We start from the raw sequence: 13,505 nt of genomic DNA, 5'->3' as shown, positions 1-13,505 counted from the left end.
GAGGAAAGGCCAGTTTGACTGCACTCAACCAAAGGTGACCACTCTGACCACCGTTGGTTTAATCAGGTGACACCACAAGTTTAACATCCTTTTATATCGTACTGAAGACATATATTTGTAATCTTAAACACAGCTGTTCAGGGTAAAGCTCTATATAATAAAGACACCGTTTCTAAATCCCTTCGAACATGTCTTTGGCATTTCTGTACTCTCATTTCTTCTTACAAACTCATTCTCAGTTACAAACTAACTGCGATAAGTTTCTGTTGGCTGATAAGTCATATTTATCCATTTGTCGCTCCACCACATACACACTTGGAAGTCAAAGTCAGGTTTTTTTTGCAGCTGCTCATACTTTATTTTACACAACAATAATAATTAAATTAGTCTTTCCAAGTGGCACCACCAAACACGTCCTTAACACATCCCAACCAGTATAGCAGAAGTAGTGTGTTTGTGGGTGTGTGAGTTCAACTGGGCGTAGACGCAGCGGTGGTTTGCTGCTTCTTCATCAGCTGTTCGTTCCGGGCGATTTGGAAATTCATCATGCAGTCTTTGAAAGTCTGTACCTGGCTCTGGCACACGCGCCAGTCCTGGTGTTCAGCCATGCACTCCTGAACAGCGTAGTGTAGCTCGGCACAGCCAGTGCGGGATATCATCCGTTCAACAGGGTCATCCTCATCGTCATCTTTGCGGCTGCGGTCGTGGGGTGAAGGGGATGCCATCCTGTTTCAATGCACAGTGCTGACTCAGTGGGTCTCCTGAAAACAACAAATGATTTTATTATTTAACATCATGAACAAGTGATGATTCAGTTTTAGTAACAAGCACGAAACATTCCAGCTGTTCCTTCAGCACACAACATTGTCAAGGCCTCTTTGCCGTGAAATGTATCTATTAAATTTGGTATTATTGCATGTAATATTGTAGTGTATCACATGATCACGGATGTATTTGGATCAATAGGGAACCTAATGTGATAGGAACCTATTTGAATGGAAGTTGTGATAAAGGGGACACTTGAAGAAGTTGGACAGAAAGTTGAACTTGCTGGTGTGATGCTGCTGAGCTCATAATAAAGTGGTAGTTAGTTAATAGTTGACTCATGCTTATTATTGTACACAACTTTTTTCTTTTCTCTTTGACATTTCTGAAAAGGAGTGGGAAGAAGTATACACGCATTTAACTCCATCCATTCTCCATAATTCCTTGTTAGTTAGTTAACAGCTTCCTGTCATAAATGTATTATTATTTTTCTTATTTCTTTCTTATTATTTTTTTTCAAAACCCAACCAATTTTTTTTTACTTTACTTAACAAGTATCTTACAAAATACATTTTATTTCTCATATATTCCTATCAAATATATCTTATAATTTCTTGTATATTTATTTAATGTAATACAAAAACCTGATGTTCTTTAATGAATTATTCAGCACCAGCTCTATTTGATGCCACATCCAAAAGCAGCAAACAAATGACTGCGTCTCTGTCCTGTGTAAAGCGGGAGATATACTTTCCTCACTGACCTCTTGAGATAAGGACGTCATTTATCAATAACCTATTCAGGACGTTAATTTGATCCATAAAGAGCCTTGTTGTTGTTTACTCTGATTGAACTTACCTCATCTGATTATTGTCTTGAATGATGATGATGATCCTTTCAAAACAAAGATACAGTGATTCCCCAAAGAAAAGTACTGTACATATGTTTGCTGGATCATGGACATGACGTTGCATTGACCCTACAAAAACACTTTAAATATTTTTTCAAAAATAATTTTTACAAATATGGAAGCTTTATGAATTTCTACGTACAAACTGCTGCATACATGTTACTGATGGGTTTGAATATGTAAAAACTGAAGTCTGTAACTTTCTATTAATTTTTATTGTTAAACTGTGTTCAAACTGCGAAACGAGGCAGCACTGATCAAATATGAATCAAAATTCTGTTACTGTATTGCATATTTCTTGCATAAAGTGTTTTCAGATACATATATAAGTGTACCATTTAGCGGTAAAATGAGTGTTTGTGACCAAGTTGAGGTAGAGAATACAATACTTTTTCACAGATCGACTGTCTCATTGTGCTTCCAGGATATAGTGACATTTACAGCAAATAGAAAGTTACCGACTTCAGCATTAGATGGCAGCAAACTTGATCTAAAGATCTATAAAAAAATTACTTTTGTAACACTACTTTCATAAGATGTGTTAACTGTACAACTTTTATGAGAAGTACTTGTACCAAGTGAATAAACAAACACATAGAGTAATTACTTGTTGTTACATAATGTTCCCATGATGCATTTATCATTAAACAGGCCGTTGGGAGCAAAAACGCAATAGTTCTAATCAGCTAAGTTCATGCTGCCGTCACCAGAGAGAGCTACTTAATGACTATTGCGGTAACAAGCCACAACCTTTTACTGTTTAAACTTGAGACTAATTAATCTCTTGTGAACCTATTAACGATTGTAATGCTTAAAACTTATTCAAAGCAAACTTTCTTACCTACAGAGAGGAAAGGCCAGTTTGACTGCACTCAACCAAAGGTGACCACTCTGACCACCGTTGGTTTAATCAGGTGACACCACAAGTTTAACATCCTTTTATATCGTACTGAAGACATATATTTGTAATCTTAAACCCAGCTGTTCAGGGTAAAGCTCTATATAATAAAGACACCGTTTCTAAATCCCTTCGAACATGTCTTTGGCATTTCTGTACTCTCATTTCTTCTTACAAACTCATTCTCAGTTACAAACTAACTGCGATAAGTTTCTGTTGGCTGATAAGTCATATTTATCCATTTGTCGCTCCACCACATACACACTTGGAAGTCAAAGTCAGGTTTTTTTTGTAGCTGCTCATACTTTATTTTACACAACAATAATAATTAAATTAGTCTTTCCAACTGGCACCACCAAACACGTCCTTAACACATCCCAACCAGTATAGCAGAAGTAGTGTGTTTGTGGGTGTGTGAGTTCAACTGGGCGTAGACGCAGCGGTGGTTTGCTGCTTCTTCATCAGCTGTTCGTTCCGGGCGATTTGGAAATTCATCATGCAGTCTTTGAAAGTCTGTACCTGGCTCTGGCACACGCGCCAGTCCTGGTGTTCAGCCATGCACTCCTGAACAGCGTAGTGTAGCTCGGCACAGCCAGTGCGGGATATCATCCGTTCAACAGGGTCATCCTCATCGTCATCTTTGCGGCTGCGGTCGTGGGGTGAAGGGGATGCCATCCTGTTTCAATGCACAGTGCTGACTCAGTGGGTCTCCTGAAAACAACAAATGATTCTATTATTTAACATCATGAACAAGTGATGATTCAGTTTTAGTAACAAGCACGAAATATTCCAGCTGTTCCTTTAGCACACAACACTGTCAAGGCCTCTTTGCATTGAAATGTATCTATTAAATTTGGTATTATCGCATGTAATATTGTAGTGTATCACATGATCACGGATGTATTTGGATCAATAGGGAACCTAATGTGATAGGAACCTATTTGAATGGAAGTTGTGATAAAGGGGACACTTGAAGAAGTTGGACAGAAAGTTGAACTTGCTGGTGTGATGCTGCTGAGCTCATAATAAAGTGGTAGTTAGTTAATAGTTGACTCATGCTTATTATTGTACACAACTTTTTTCTTTTCTCTTTGACATTTCTGAAAAGGAGTGGGAAGAAGTATACACGCATTTAACTCCATCCATTCTCCATAATTCCTTGTTAGTTAGTTAACAGCTTCCTGTCATAAATGTATTATTATTTTTCTTATTTCTTTCTTATTATTTTTTTTCAAAACCCAACCAATTTTTTTTACTTTACTTAACAAGTATCTTACAAAATACATTTTATTTCTCATATATTCCTATCAAATATATCTTATAATTTCTTGTATATTTATTTAATGTAATACAAAAAATTATAAACTTATTGATATATTTTAGTATCCAAAATACATATTCATTCAGAATTTTAAAATTAATAAACAAAAAATGAGCATTACATTTAAATGCTGACATGTTAATGCATCAAAAATACAATATATATATATATATATATATATATATATATATATATACCTTTTCAACAGAGTACCATTGCTGGGCAACAGCCATGGTCCTTGTTGACTTCCTGTTAGTGATGTCATTCACATTCACTGCAACAGGAATCAAACTTGGACACATTTAGAATGTTTATGTTTACAACTTTGAAAACGTCTATAGCGACTCTAAAAGGGGGATTTTGCACAGTAAGTACTTTTACATTTGATAGTTTAACGTTAAGCAGGCTGTACCTCGCTAATAATACCTCGGTACTTCTACTTGAGTGCAAATTTTAAACCTGGACTTTTACTCGGAATTTATTATTTTTAAGTAGTTGTATTGCTACTTTAACTTAAAGGTTCAACATGTAGAATGAGCAGAACACCGCCATCTAGTGTCTCAAGATCGTAATCGCAAAAACAGAAAATAATTAAAAGCACTTGGGTTGCCAGATTGGTCAGACCTGGCCCAGTAGCCGGCAGGAGACCGGAGTCGGTTTGAGACTGTTTGAACCCGTCCCCTCCAGCAAATCGCACCATAAAAACAAGTATTGCAGAGGAGTTTGACTGACAGTTAGCGTTAGCAGTTACAGCTAAGAAAACACGAAAGTTAGCTTACTGTTGGGCGTGCGTTTTAATGCCGTTGAACTCCTTTATATCAGTCCATCGAGGGAAAGCTTGGCTTATATGGACCCTCGTTTTTGCCTGTCTCCGGTCACTCAGCTGCTCTGACAAAAAAACAGCTGGAGGATTGGCAAACTCTATTTCACCCAGTGCCAGTCTAAAGTAACTGCGCCAAAAATAAAGTTATCTATCTGTCTATCAAACAACAGACAACTCTGGCAACTCTCAATTCCGGCTGCTATTGGCTGGTACAATGTAAACAGAACGTGACTAAAAGTCATTGTCAAACCCGTAAAAGAAGTTAAAATAATAATTCGAATTAAATATAAATATTAAAAAATATAGCTTTTAATAAAGATTCATTCTACATATTCAACCTTTAAGTACAGTCAAGAAAACACTCGTTGGTGTCAAACTACCGTGGTTATTTAGCGAACATTAAGGTTACGTAATGTCACATAGACGAGCTAAAGGGTAAGCTAACGATAACATGATCGAAAACGGGGCTAGTGAGCACAAATGTTCACATAACTCTGCCTTGTTCTTACCTGTTTATTCTCTTATATGACTGGACTTTTAAAACACACATTCAACGCTGTAATTTCGTTCAGCGGGGGACAGATTTGAGCAGAGGACGCATGTGTAACCGTAAAATAGTTCCGTCGATGCACGGTTCCGCTTCATGCTGAGAAAACCACGGACAGGGAAGTCTTATGGTGATTAAGTTGTACCTTACCTATCAATTAATATATGCATGCACACACACACAAACACGCACACACACACACACACACACACACACACACACACACACACACACACACACACACACACACACACACACACACACACATAAATATGCAATATATCATCTGACCATTTATTTTTAATTATTCGCTTGTTATTTCTTATGTTTGTTAAAAGAGTCCTATCGTTTATCTCGCCTTGTTTATGTGGATGTAATATATATATATATATATATATATATATATATATATATATAAATAATATACAGTATGTATGTATAATATATATATATATATATATATATATATATATATATATATATATATATATATATATATATATATATGGAATTTAATCCGATTTAGCCTCTGTCAAAGCATTTTATGAACTTTAACCTATAATGATGCTATATAAATAAATGTCTTATTATTATTATTATTATTATTTTAAATAGAGCATATGCTGTGTAGAGCGATCACACTCAAAGCTATGCAGTAAAGCGGGCAGACCACATCACCTTTGTGTGGTCCATTTCTTGCTTGTTTATATTAGCCTGATAGCCTTATTTATAATGTTTCGACTTAACATTAAAAACAAACAAAAACATTTCCCAGACAATATGAAGGCCAATGGGCTTTGATGGGCTTAGGGGTGGGCTACTGATTAAACCTTCAAGAAAAAGATGACTAAATGTATAACACTGACTATCTTTTAAATGGGGTGATACAAGCATCTTGTTTGATTGGGTTCCCTAATAGAGTCAACAGAGCCTTTCAAATGGATACAGGTAGTTCACACATGCAAAAAAAGGAGAAAGAAAGTTGCAGTAGTAGCAACGTTTGTTTTTATTTGAAACATTTCGACCATTTCATTAACAAAATATGAAATGACTCATCATACAAGAGTTTGACACATGGAGACTGGGGTTCACGTCCATGCCTGCGATATCTTTAATCTGTAAAATACAGCAACCGGGCTGATATGCTCAACACAAGTGGCCAGAGCTTTCACCCGACTGTCTAAAGATTTCACCCTGAACACAGTCACCAGGATACTGACATTAAGACAGAAGAATGAAAGTAAAGGGTACTACAAAGAAAGTAAGCAAATAGGCCACAGACCACTGCATCGTGTAATTATTACAGGCGAGTCTAAACACAGGTGCATAGTCACAGAAATAGCTGAACACAGCTGCAAAGACAGTCAAAACATACTATTTTGCTAAAACCATACTGAACTAAATATTTAACCAAGACTATATTTTGCCGAACTTTAGTGCTTTGAGGTTAAACATAAACAGGTATAGCCATTTCCCTGTGTTGAAGGAAAGAAAGTAGGTGGTTTCCTACTTTAAAAACAACTTTTTTTTGGAGACTGGGCTGCATGTTGCTAACACATGGTATCAGATAGCAAGACACATGGAATAACAAACTAATGGAAGATAAATCATTAACGTTTGAAACAGAAATAAGACATCATCAGCTGCTCTGAAAGCATCCCCTGTGATGCATTGATATGATTTATAGCCGCTCTGTGATAGTTAATAGTAATTGTTTAGTGGTTTCCATTAATGAACCATCTCATCAAATGTATCATTGCCAAGGAGTTCAAGCAAGCACCCTAACATTTGAAAATAAAATTCAGAAGTGTAGTGCAGACTTTGACAAAACACATGTACAATCAGCGTGTCAAATAACAAACATGTTGTTATTAAAGCCGTTTTAACAAAGAACTGTCACTGCCATCTGTTTATGATCCACTTAACTTAGGGCCTAAATTTTGGGACCCTCCAAGGTTTGCCCTTACATTGGTTTGTGCCAATTCTATTTTTTCTCACCAGTGCCAGGGCTCTGATTTTGATCTCTTTGGTTTTCAAAGAGTAAACAATAGGATTGATGCAGGGTGGGATGCAAGAGGCCATCGACAGACTCAGCACACGCTGGTCCGGGTTAATGACTCGCGAGTAAAACCCGATAGTAAAAATGGCAATGATAGGAATGTAAAATACAGCAACCAGGATCATATGCTCTACACAAGTGGCCAGAGCTTTAACTCGACTGTCCAAAGATTTCATCCTGAACACAGTCACCAGGATACTGACATAAGACAGAAGAATGAAAATAAAGGGTACTACAACCATCAATAAAGTAAGTGAAGAGGCCACAGACCACTGCATTGTGTAATCATTACAGGCGAGTCTAAACACAGGTGCATAGTCACAGAAATAGCTTAACACTTGGACAGAGTTGCAAAAAGACAGTCGAGTCATTATGCCTGTTGAAAATGCTATTACTCCCAGAGCAAAAGACCAAATCAAGCCGACAATACAAGACATGCTTCGAAGTGTGTTGATTGAGTTGTGACGCAGAGGGAAACATATAGCAATCAATCTGTCATAGGCAAGTATAGCAAGTGCATATGACTCCAAAGATGCATAAGTATAATAGGCAAACATTTGCACCAAACACAAGTTGAATGGAACAAAGTTGTCCTTAACAAGGAATACCTTTATCATGCTGGGAATAATGCACGTGTTAAGGAATAAATCAATTACTGCGAGGTTGACCACAGCCAAAAATTTTGGAGTGTGTAAACAATGATTAAAAGCAATTATATAGATCACCAAACTATTGAACAGCACTGTAACCACATAAACAAATGCTAGAAAGATGAAGTAGACACTGATGAAGGGAAAAGTCTCAAATCCGATGATATAGAAGCCAGGAGGATGAATGATGACAGAGTCGTTTAAAACAGTCCTGAGAAAAGACATAGTTTGACTCCACAGGCTGTGTGAGGACGGCCTCTGGTCCGCTGTGCTTAAAAGCTCTCCAGTCTGGAAAAAAAGGAAATGATATCACATAATACATTAGAACATGTACTTCAATTTCCATGCAATTTTGATGAAACACAATCAACCCAAGCAGCATTTGGGAAGAACTCCTAGTAAGTCAAATCATGCTTGAATGTGCTACAAGTCAATAAATAAAGCCTACCAGCTTGTCTGTGAAGAATTGTTTAGCACTATCTCGTGATGCTGGCTCTAAAAGCAGCATGCAGAGGAGTGCATGGCGAACTTGTGGACGATGACATATATCCTCTTCTGATTGATCTCCAGAGGTCAATCAAGGCACAACTTTCAGCTGAGACTGACTCATGCAAAGCCCTATTCATGAAGTCAATCTGACCCTTGAGAGTAGGGCTATAGGTTTTTTTTATTGTATTTAACTTGTCCTACATTTAAAACAAAGGGTTCATTTTTATTAGATTAATCATTAAAAGAAACATACAAGTTTAGCAAATTAAAATTAAACAGAAAAAGGATAGAAAATCCATAAAAAAAATGTTGCTTTGACTATTCACAACCATAGAAAGAGTTGTAAAATAAACATGTGTATTTTTGAAAGTTTTTTCCCACTCCTCTGGAAGAAGACATATTAAAGAATCAAAATAAATTATTGAAATAATTAAGAAATTGCAGATTTAATTATGATTTTAATTTAGTAAAATTATAATGATATATCATAATATATCCACTGTGTAGTTCCACTGAATATTAGATAACACTGGATTCATTTATTTTAAATTTATTATTAAATTGTCTCAGTGTTACAGAATGGAAGAGGCCAACTTTTATTTTTAATGTTTTTTTTTTTTCAAATGAAGCTGTGGTCAGAAACATGATCCAGTCAACTTGTTTGTCTCTGGTGCTGCATAAATTAGAGTTCAGTAAATACTTTTCTCCATTACCGACAATGACCTCCACAACCTCTTGTGTTAAAATCAGACTGTGGTTAAAATATGTGAGTTGAGGAGAACTATCCACAGTGTTATCAATGCTTCATTTACAGTTTTTATGAATGAATGAATGAATGATATCTAAAAATGAAAGTATTGTTGTACTTTTTTAATGAGGGGCTCTTTTGTCAGAACTTTCTAAAGAGTTTTTGACCTATTAGTTCAAAGTGAGTAAACTTTGACAAACACATGCAATGACTTCACTGTTGCATAATGTTCCCAGAAGATGCATTTATCATTAACAGACCATGGTGAACCAAAACAAAATGGTTCTTATGAGCCCAATTTGTGATGCTATCACCAGAGAATTTCAGTTAATGACCTTGCCTTTCACAAACAAACCTTGAACTGTAATCACTTCAGACTAATTAATCTCAGGTGCACCTATTAGCAATAGAATTAATTAACAATGGAGTGAAAGTTTTGTGTGTTTATGTTTCATTCAACTTTTGCTCTAACCTGCAAGTTCTGCTGTGTTTTATAGATTGTATGATTTCTTAAAGGACTCACAAACAATTACTGCCATTATAAACTCAATGTATTAGTTACTGTACATAAATTCTTTGTCTTTTAGGCAAATATCTTCTTGTGAACACTTTGTAATACTCTCAAAAAAGATTTAATTTACACATCTTGCTTCAGTAAATATTACTTTTGTAACTATTTTATTCAGTCTAACAGGGTGCTCATTTGACTTAGAATAAAGATCTGATGATGTGGGTACTTTCAGCTCACTGAATCATTTGAATGTATTGTTCATGGTTTGCTTTGACTTTTTTGTTTTGTGAATTGTTTTTAGCCAGTTAGATTCTTTTAACTGGTTTTGTGCAGTCACAGGGTCAGTTCATAGTAAGAGATGTACAAAATCAGGCAAAATGATGCATTTCAATTATTCCTTCCGCCCATATTTTCTTTGAGCACTGCACTGAACAGTAACACAAAATGTTCCCTTTGAAGCCGTTAATATCCTTGCGGTGTTTATAAAAGCATTATCCAGTTTTACATATTTAAACATTTTTTTAAATGTCAAAAAGCTAAAGTTTCTCTACATAAACATTTCTCCCCTGCAAGTTTTAAAGCATTTTAATAACCAGAGGACAAACAAAACGTCAACATGTGTTGATCTTTGTGGTGCAATGAACCCTGAGAGTTATGCAGTACCTCCGACAAACACAACAATGAGATCTTCTGTTTTATCAGACAATTTATGAGGGATACTTATACAGTACATGTTTCACATATGAGTATTTCATGCAGCATAGGATAATTAATTAAAGCACTCAAATATCATACAATGACATTCAAATAAAGTCAAGTATATTTTAAGTCAGCAATATGCAATTTATTTTGTTTTTGAATTTGGTGTTTTGGTTTAATAATAACAGACTATAAAAAAAATCTATAATATAATGTAAAACAGTAACACAACACAAAGGCTGGTTAGTGAGGTTCTGATCACTGGAAGCAGACTTGAAAGGTGAAGTGAAGTGTAGCACACTCTGGCTCCATATGCATTTCTCTTTAGTATAAATAACGTTTCGGTCCTCAGGCCTTCTTCAAAATTAACATAAACACATGCACAGTTTTGACCGTTGATAATTAAAATCCTCCACAGATGGCTATTTGATGGGGAAGAAAATTGTCATGGGCTGGTTTTCATTCTCTGTACCAGTGCCAGAACTCTGGTTTTAATCTCTTTGGTTTTCAAAGAATATAAAATAGGATTGATGCACGGTGGGATGGTAGAGGCCAGCGACAGGCATAGCACACGGAGGTCTGGGTCAATGGCTCGCACATAAAGCCCCATTAAGAAAATGCTGAATATAGGAAGGTAAAATACAGCAACAAGGACCATGTGCTCAATGCAAGTGGCAAGAGTTTTTATCCTATTGCTTACTGATTTCATCCTGAACACAGTGAACAGGATGCTGATATAAGACAGAACAATGAAAGTGAAAGGGAGCATCAGGTTCACCATACTAGAAGCTGAAGCCACTGACCACTGCAATGTGTAATCATTACAAGCCAGTCTGAACACAGGTGCGTAGTCACAGAAATAGCTGTACACTCTTACAGAATTGCAAAAAGACAGCCGAGTCATGATGGTCGTGCTGTATGCTACTCTTCCCAGAGAGTAAACCCAAGTCCCACCGACAATACAGGACATGATCGGCACTGTGTTGAATAAGTTCTGACGCATAGGTAAACATATCGCAATGAACCTGTCATAGGCAAGTACAGCAAGTGCAGATGCCTCCTGAGATATAACAGTATAGTAGACATACATTTGTAGAAGACATAGATTGAATGGAACAAAGTTATCCTTTAAGAGGAATACCTTAATCATGCTGGGAATAATGCTCGTGTTTAAGAGTATATCAACTACTGCGAGGTTGACAACAGCCAGAAATTTTGGAGTGTGTAAACAGTGCTCACGGGCAATTATGGAGATCAATAAAATATTGAACACTAATGAAACCACATAGACAAACGATAGAAAGATTATGTAGACACGAATGTAGGTAAATGTCTCAAATCCAATGATATAGAAGCCTGGAGGATGAATGATGATAGAGATGTTTACAACAGTCTTGAGAGAAGACATAGTTTGACTCCAGAGGCTGCGTGCTGGGGGTCAATGTGCGGTCCACGGTGTGTACAAGTTATGTGGTCTGAAAAAATTGAAAAATAAAAAAACATGTCATGACTTATCTATCCGATAAATACATCAAACTGACACATATACACTTGTGCATTCGGCATGAAACCATATTTCTTGCTTCTTACCGAACAATATAACATGCAACGGACTACAATCTGCTTTTGGCTCACCTGTTTTGTTGATAATCGTTTTACACAATGTGGCTCCATATGATGCTGACTCCAACAGTAGCCATTGAATGTCTTCATGTCTGTCCTGTGTACAGTAGAAGTTATACTCTCTTTATTGGTCTCCAGAGATAAAACACCGTCTTCTCATTAAGAAATGAATCAGCAAAACATTAATAACCAGTTTGCTTTTACTAGAATCAAAGGTTTAACCCGTGGAGAGTCAGGTGTTGTTTTCCAACTTTTCTTTCAGGCAAAACAAACATGTAAATGTTGTTTCATGTTTCGTCACCTCCGTAAACTTCATCTCAAGAGCAGGAAAACATGCATGTTAAAATGAATGACACTGAAACCTAATCAGCAATGTTTGCAGCAGTTTTATTACTCTCTGCACATTTATAAACAAAACTTTATTTCCATCAGACATTATTAATAACTTGTGCGTCCATCAATTTTGAAGTGTGTGTGAGCCATCTGTTTTCATTTGATTATGTCCTTTAAGGAACTTTAAGGAACTAATAACGAAATAGAAACATGATACAGTTGTTCGGTTTGATGAGGACATGCTCTCAGGACCACAGACAGAGACTTGATTTTGCTGGCTTTGCTTGGAGGCAAAGGCAGATTTACTATCAATATAACTCTGTCATCATCATTTTGAAAGGACATGTAACTTTTTTTTTACTCTCATGAATATTCAAAGTCTTCTACCACATAAATACTTCAAAATTAACTGTAAAAAACTGTCTATACACCCACAGCCCTGCACCTAACAGCATCTTCTCATGCATCTCTGTACTCCATCATAGAAAGTGTTATAGAGTGATAGATGAGACCTGGTCAGAAGTCTCTTGACAAGTCAGGTCTCGCATTTGTCTTGGACTGAATACTGTTACCCTCACCTCTCTCTCATTTGTTTTATACCGACACATGAAAAGTTGTTTTTATATGTCTGTAAACAATCCAATGAGGTGCAGAAGTGTCCATATATTATTTGGGGGAGTGGAGATCTCCTTTCAGGAGGATAAGTGAGATGGTTGCATGATCTGAGTAGAAGCTAAGATGCATTTTACTGTAAACAGCAGCACTCGCCTGATTGTGTCGCCTGTCCTAGGCCCGGAAGCAAATATGCCCATTGACTCCAATACCTGCGGGAAAATTCTGGATACCAATCAAAAGGCTAACTATCTTGAGACCCCCTACTAAAAAACAATCTAGGTGGACATAATTTTAGATCCTTCCAAAATCGAGTTTATGCTTCGCACTCAGCCATGGGCTCGGGAACGGAAACATTTTTACATCCATTTAGTCCTCCCGCGTTCAAGAGAAAATGCCACACAACCAGAAAGAAGCAAGATTCTAAAGCAACCATGTGCCACTGAGCAGCTTTCATAGGATTAAATGGGTGCCATTTTTTCAGTACGACATCCATACTTTTATACGTCCATGGTCT

At 36.6% G+C, this 13,505-nt stretch overlaps 4 protein-coding genes across 4 annotated transcripts; all 4 read right to left on the bottom strand.

Annotated features, from left to right (window-relative positions):
- Window positions 1–433: 433 nt before the first annotated feature.
- LOC310956755 (uncharacterized protein) lies at window positions 434–3,211 on the bottom strand. Its single transcript, XM_083927119.1, has 2 exons — window positions 3,093–3,211; window positions 434–761 (listed from the first exon to the last, which is right to left on the bottom strand). Exon 2 carries the CDS (start codon window positions 723–725, stop codon window positions 471–473), a length of 255 nt encoding a protein of 84 aa, XP_083783245.1. The 5' UTR covers window positions 726–761; window positions 3,093–3,211; the 3' UTR covers window positions 434–470.
- Window positions 2,780–5,319, bottom strand: LOC310956754 (uncharacterized protein). The gene is made up of 2 exons (XM_083927118.1): window positions 5,227–5,319; window positions 2,780–3,284 (listed from the first exon to the last, which is right to left on the bottom strand). Exon 2 carries the CDS (start codon window positions 3,246–3,248, stop codon window positions 2,994–2,996), a length of 255 nt encoding a protein of 84 aa, XP_083783244.1. The 5' UTR covers window positions 3,249–3,284; window positions 5,227–5,319; the 3' UTR covers window positions 2,780–2,993.
- A 1,871-nt stretch (window positions 5,320–7,190) lies between these two features.
- LOC310956890 (olfactory receptor 1M1-like) lies at window positions 7,191–8,198 on the bottom strand (the record flags this gene model as incomplete). Its single annotated transcript, XM_083927265.1, has 1 exon — window positions 7,191–8,198. The coding sequence occupies one exon, from the start codon at window positions 8,196–8,198 to the stop codon at window positions 7,191–7,193; it is 1,008 nt and encodes a 335-aa protein (XP_083783391.1).
- Window positions 8,199–10,865: 2,667 nt separating this feature from the next.
- On the bottom strand, window positions 10,866–11,828 carry LOC310956439 (olfactory receptor 2AT4-like; the record flags this gene model as incomplete). Its single annotated transcript, XM_083926647.1, has 1 exon — window positions 10,866–11,828. The coding sequence occupies one exon, from the start codon at window positions 11,826–11,828 to the stop codon at window positions 10,866–10,868; it is 963 nt and encodes a 320-aa protein (XP_083782773.1).
- Between the last annotated feature and the right edge of the window lie 1,677 nt (window positions 11,829–13,505).

The sequence above is a fragment of the Echiichthys vipera genome (assembly GCF_963691815.1).
Source record: "Echiichthys vipera genome assembly, chromosome: 14".
NCBI classification, from domain to species: Eukaryota; Metazoa; Chordata; class Actinopteri; order Perciformes; family Trachinidae; genus Echiichthys; species Echiichthys vipera.
The sequence above is the reverse complement of the archived record's forward strand: the minus strand, read 5'-3'. Positions and strand labels throughout refer to the sequence as shown.

Excerpts from the sequence above, each read along its gene's own strand:
- LOC310956754 (XM_083927118.1), bottom strand. The coding sequence starts at position 3,248 with ATGGCATCCCCTTCACCCCACGACCGCAGCCGCAAAGATGACGATGAG.
- LOC310956755 (XM_083927119.1), bottom strand. The coding sequence starts at position 725 with ATGGCATCCCCTTCACCCCACGACCGCAGCCGCAAAGATGACGATGAG.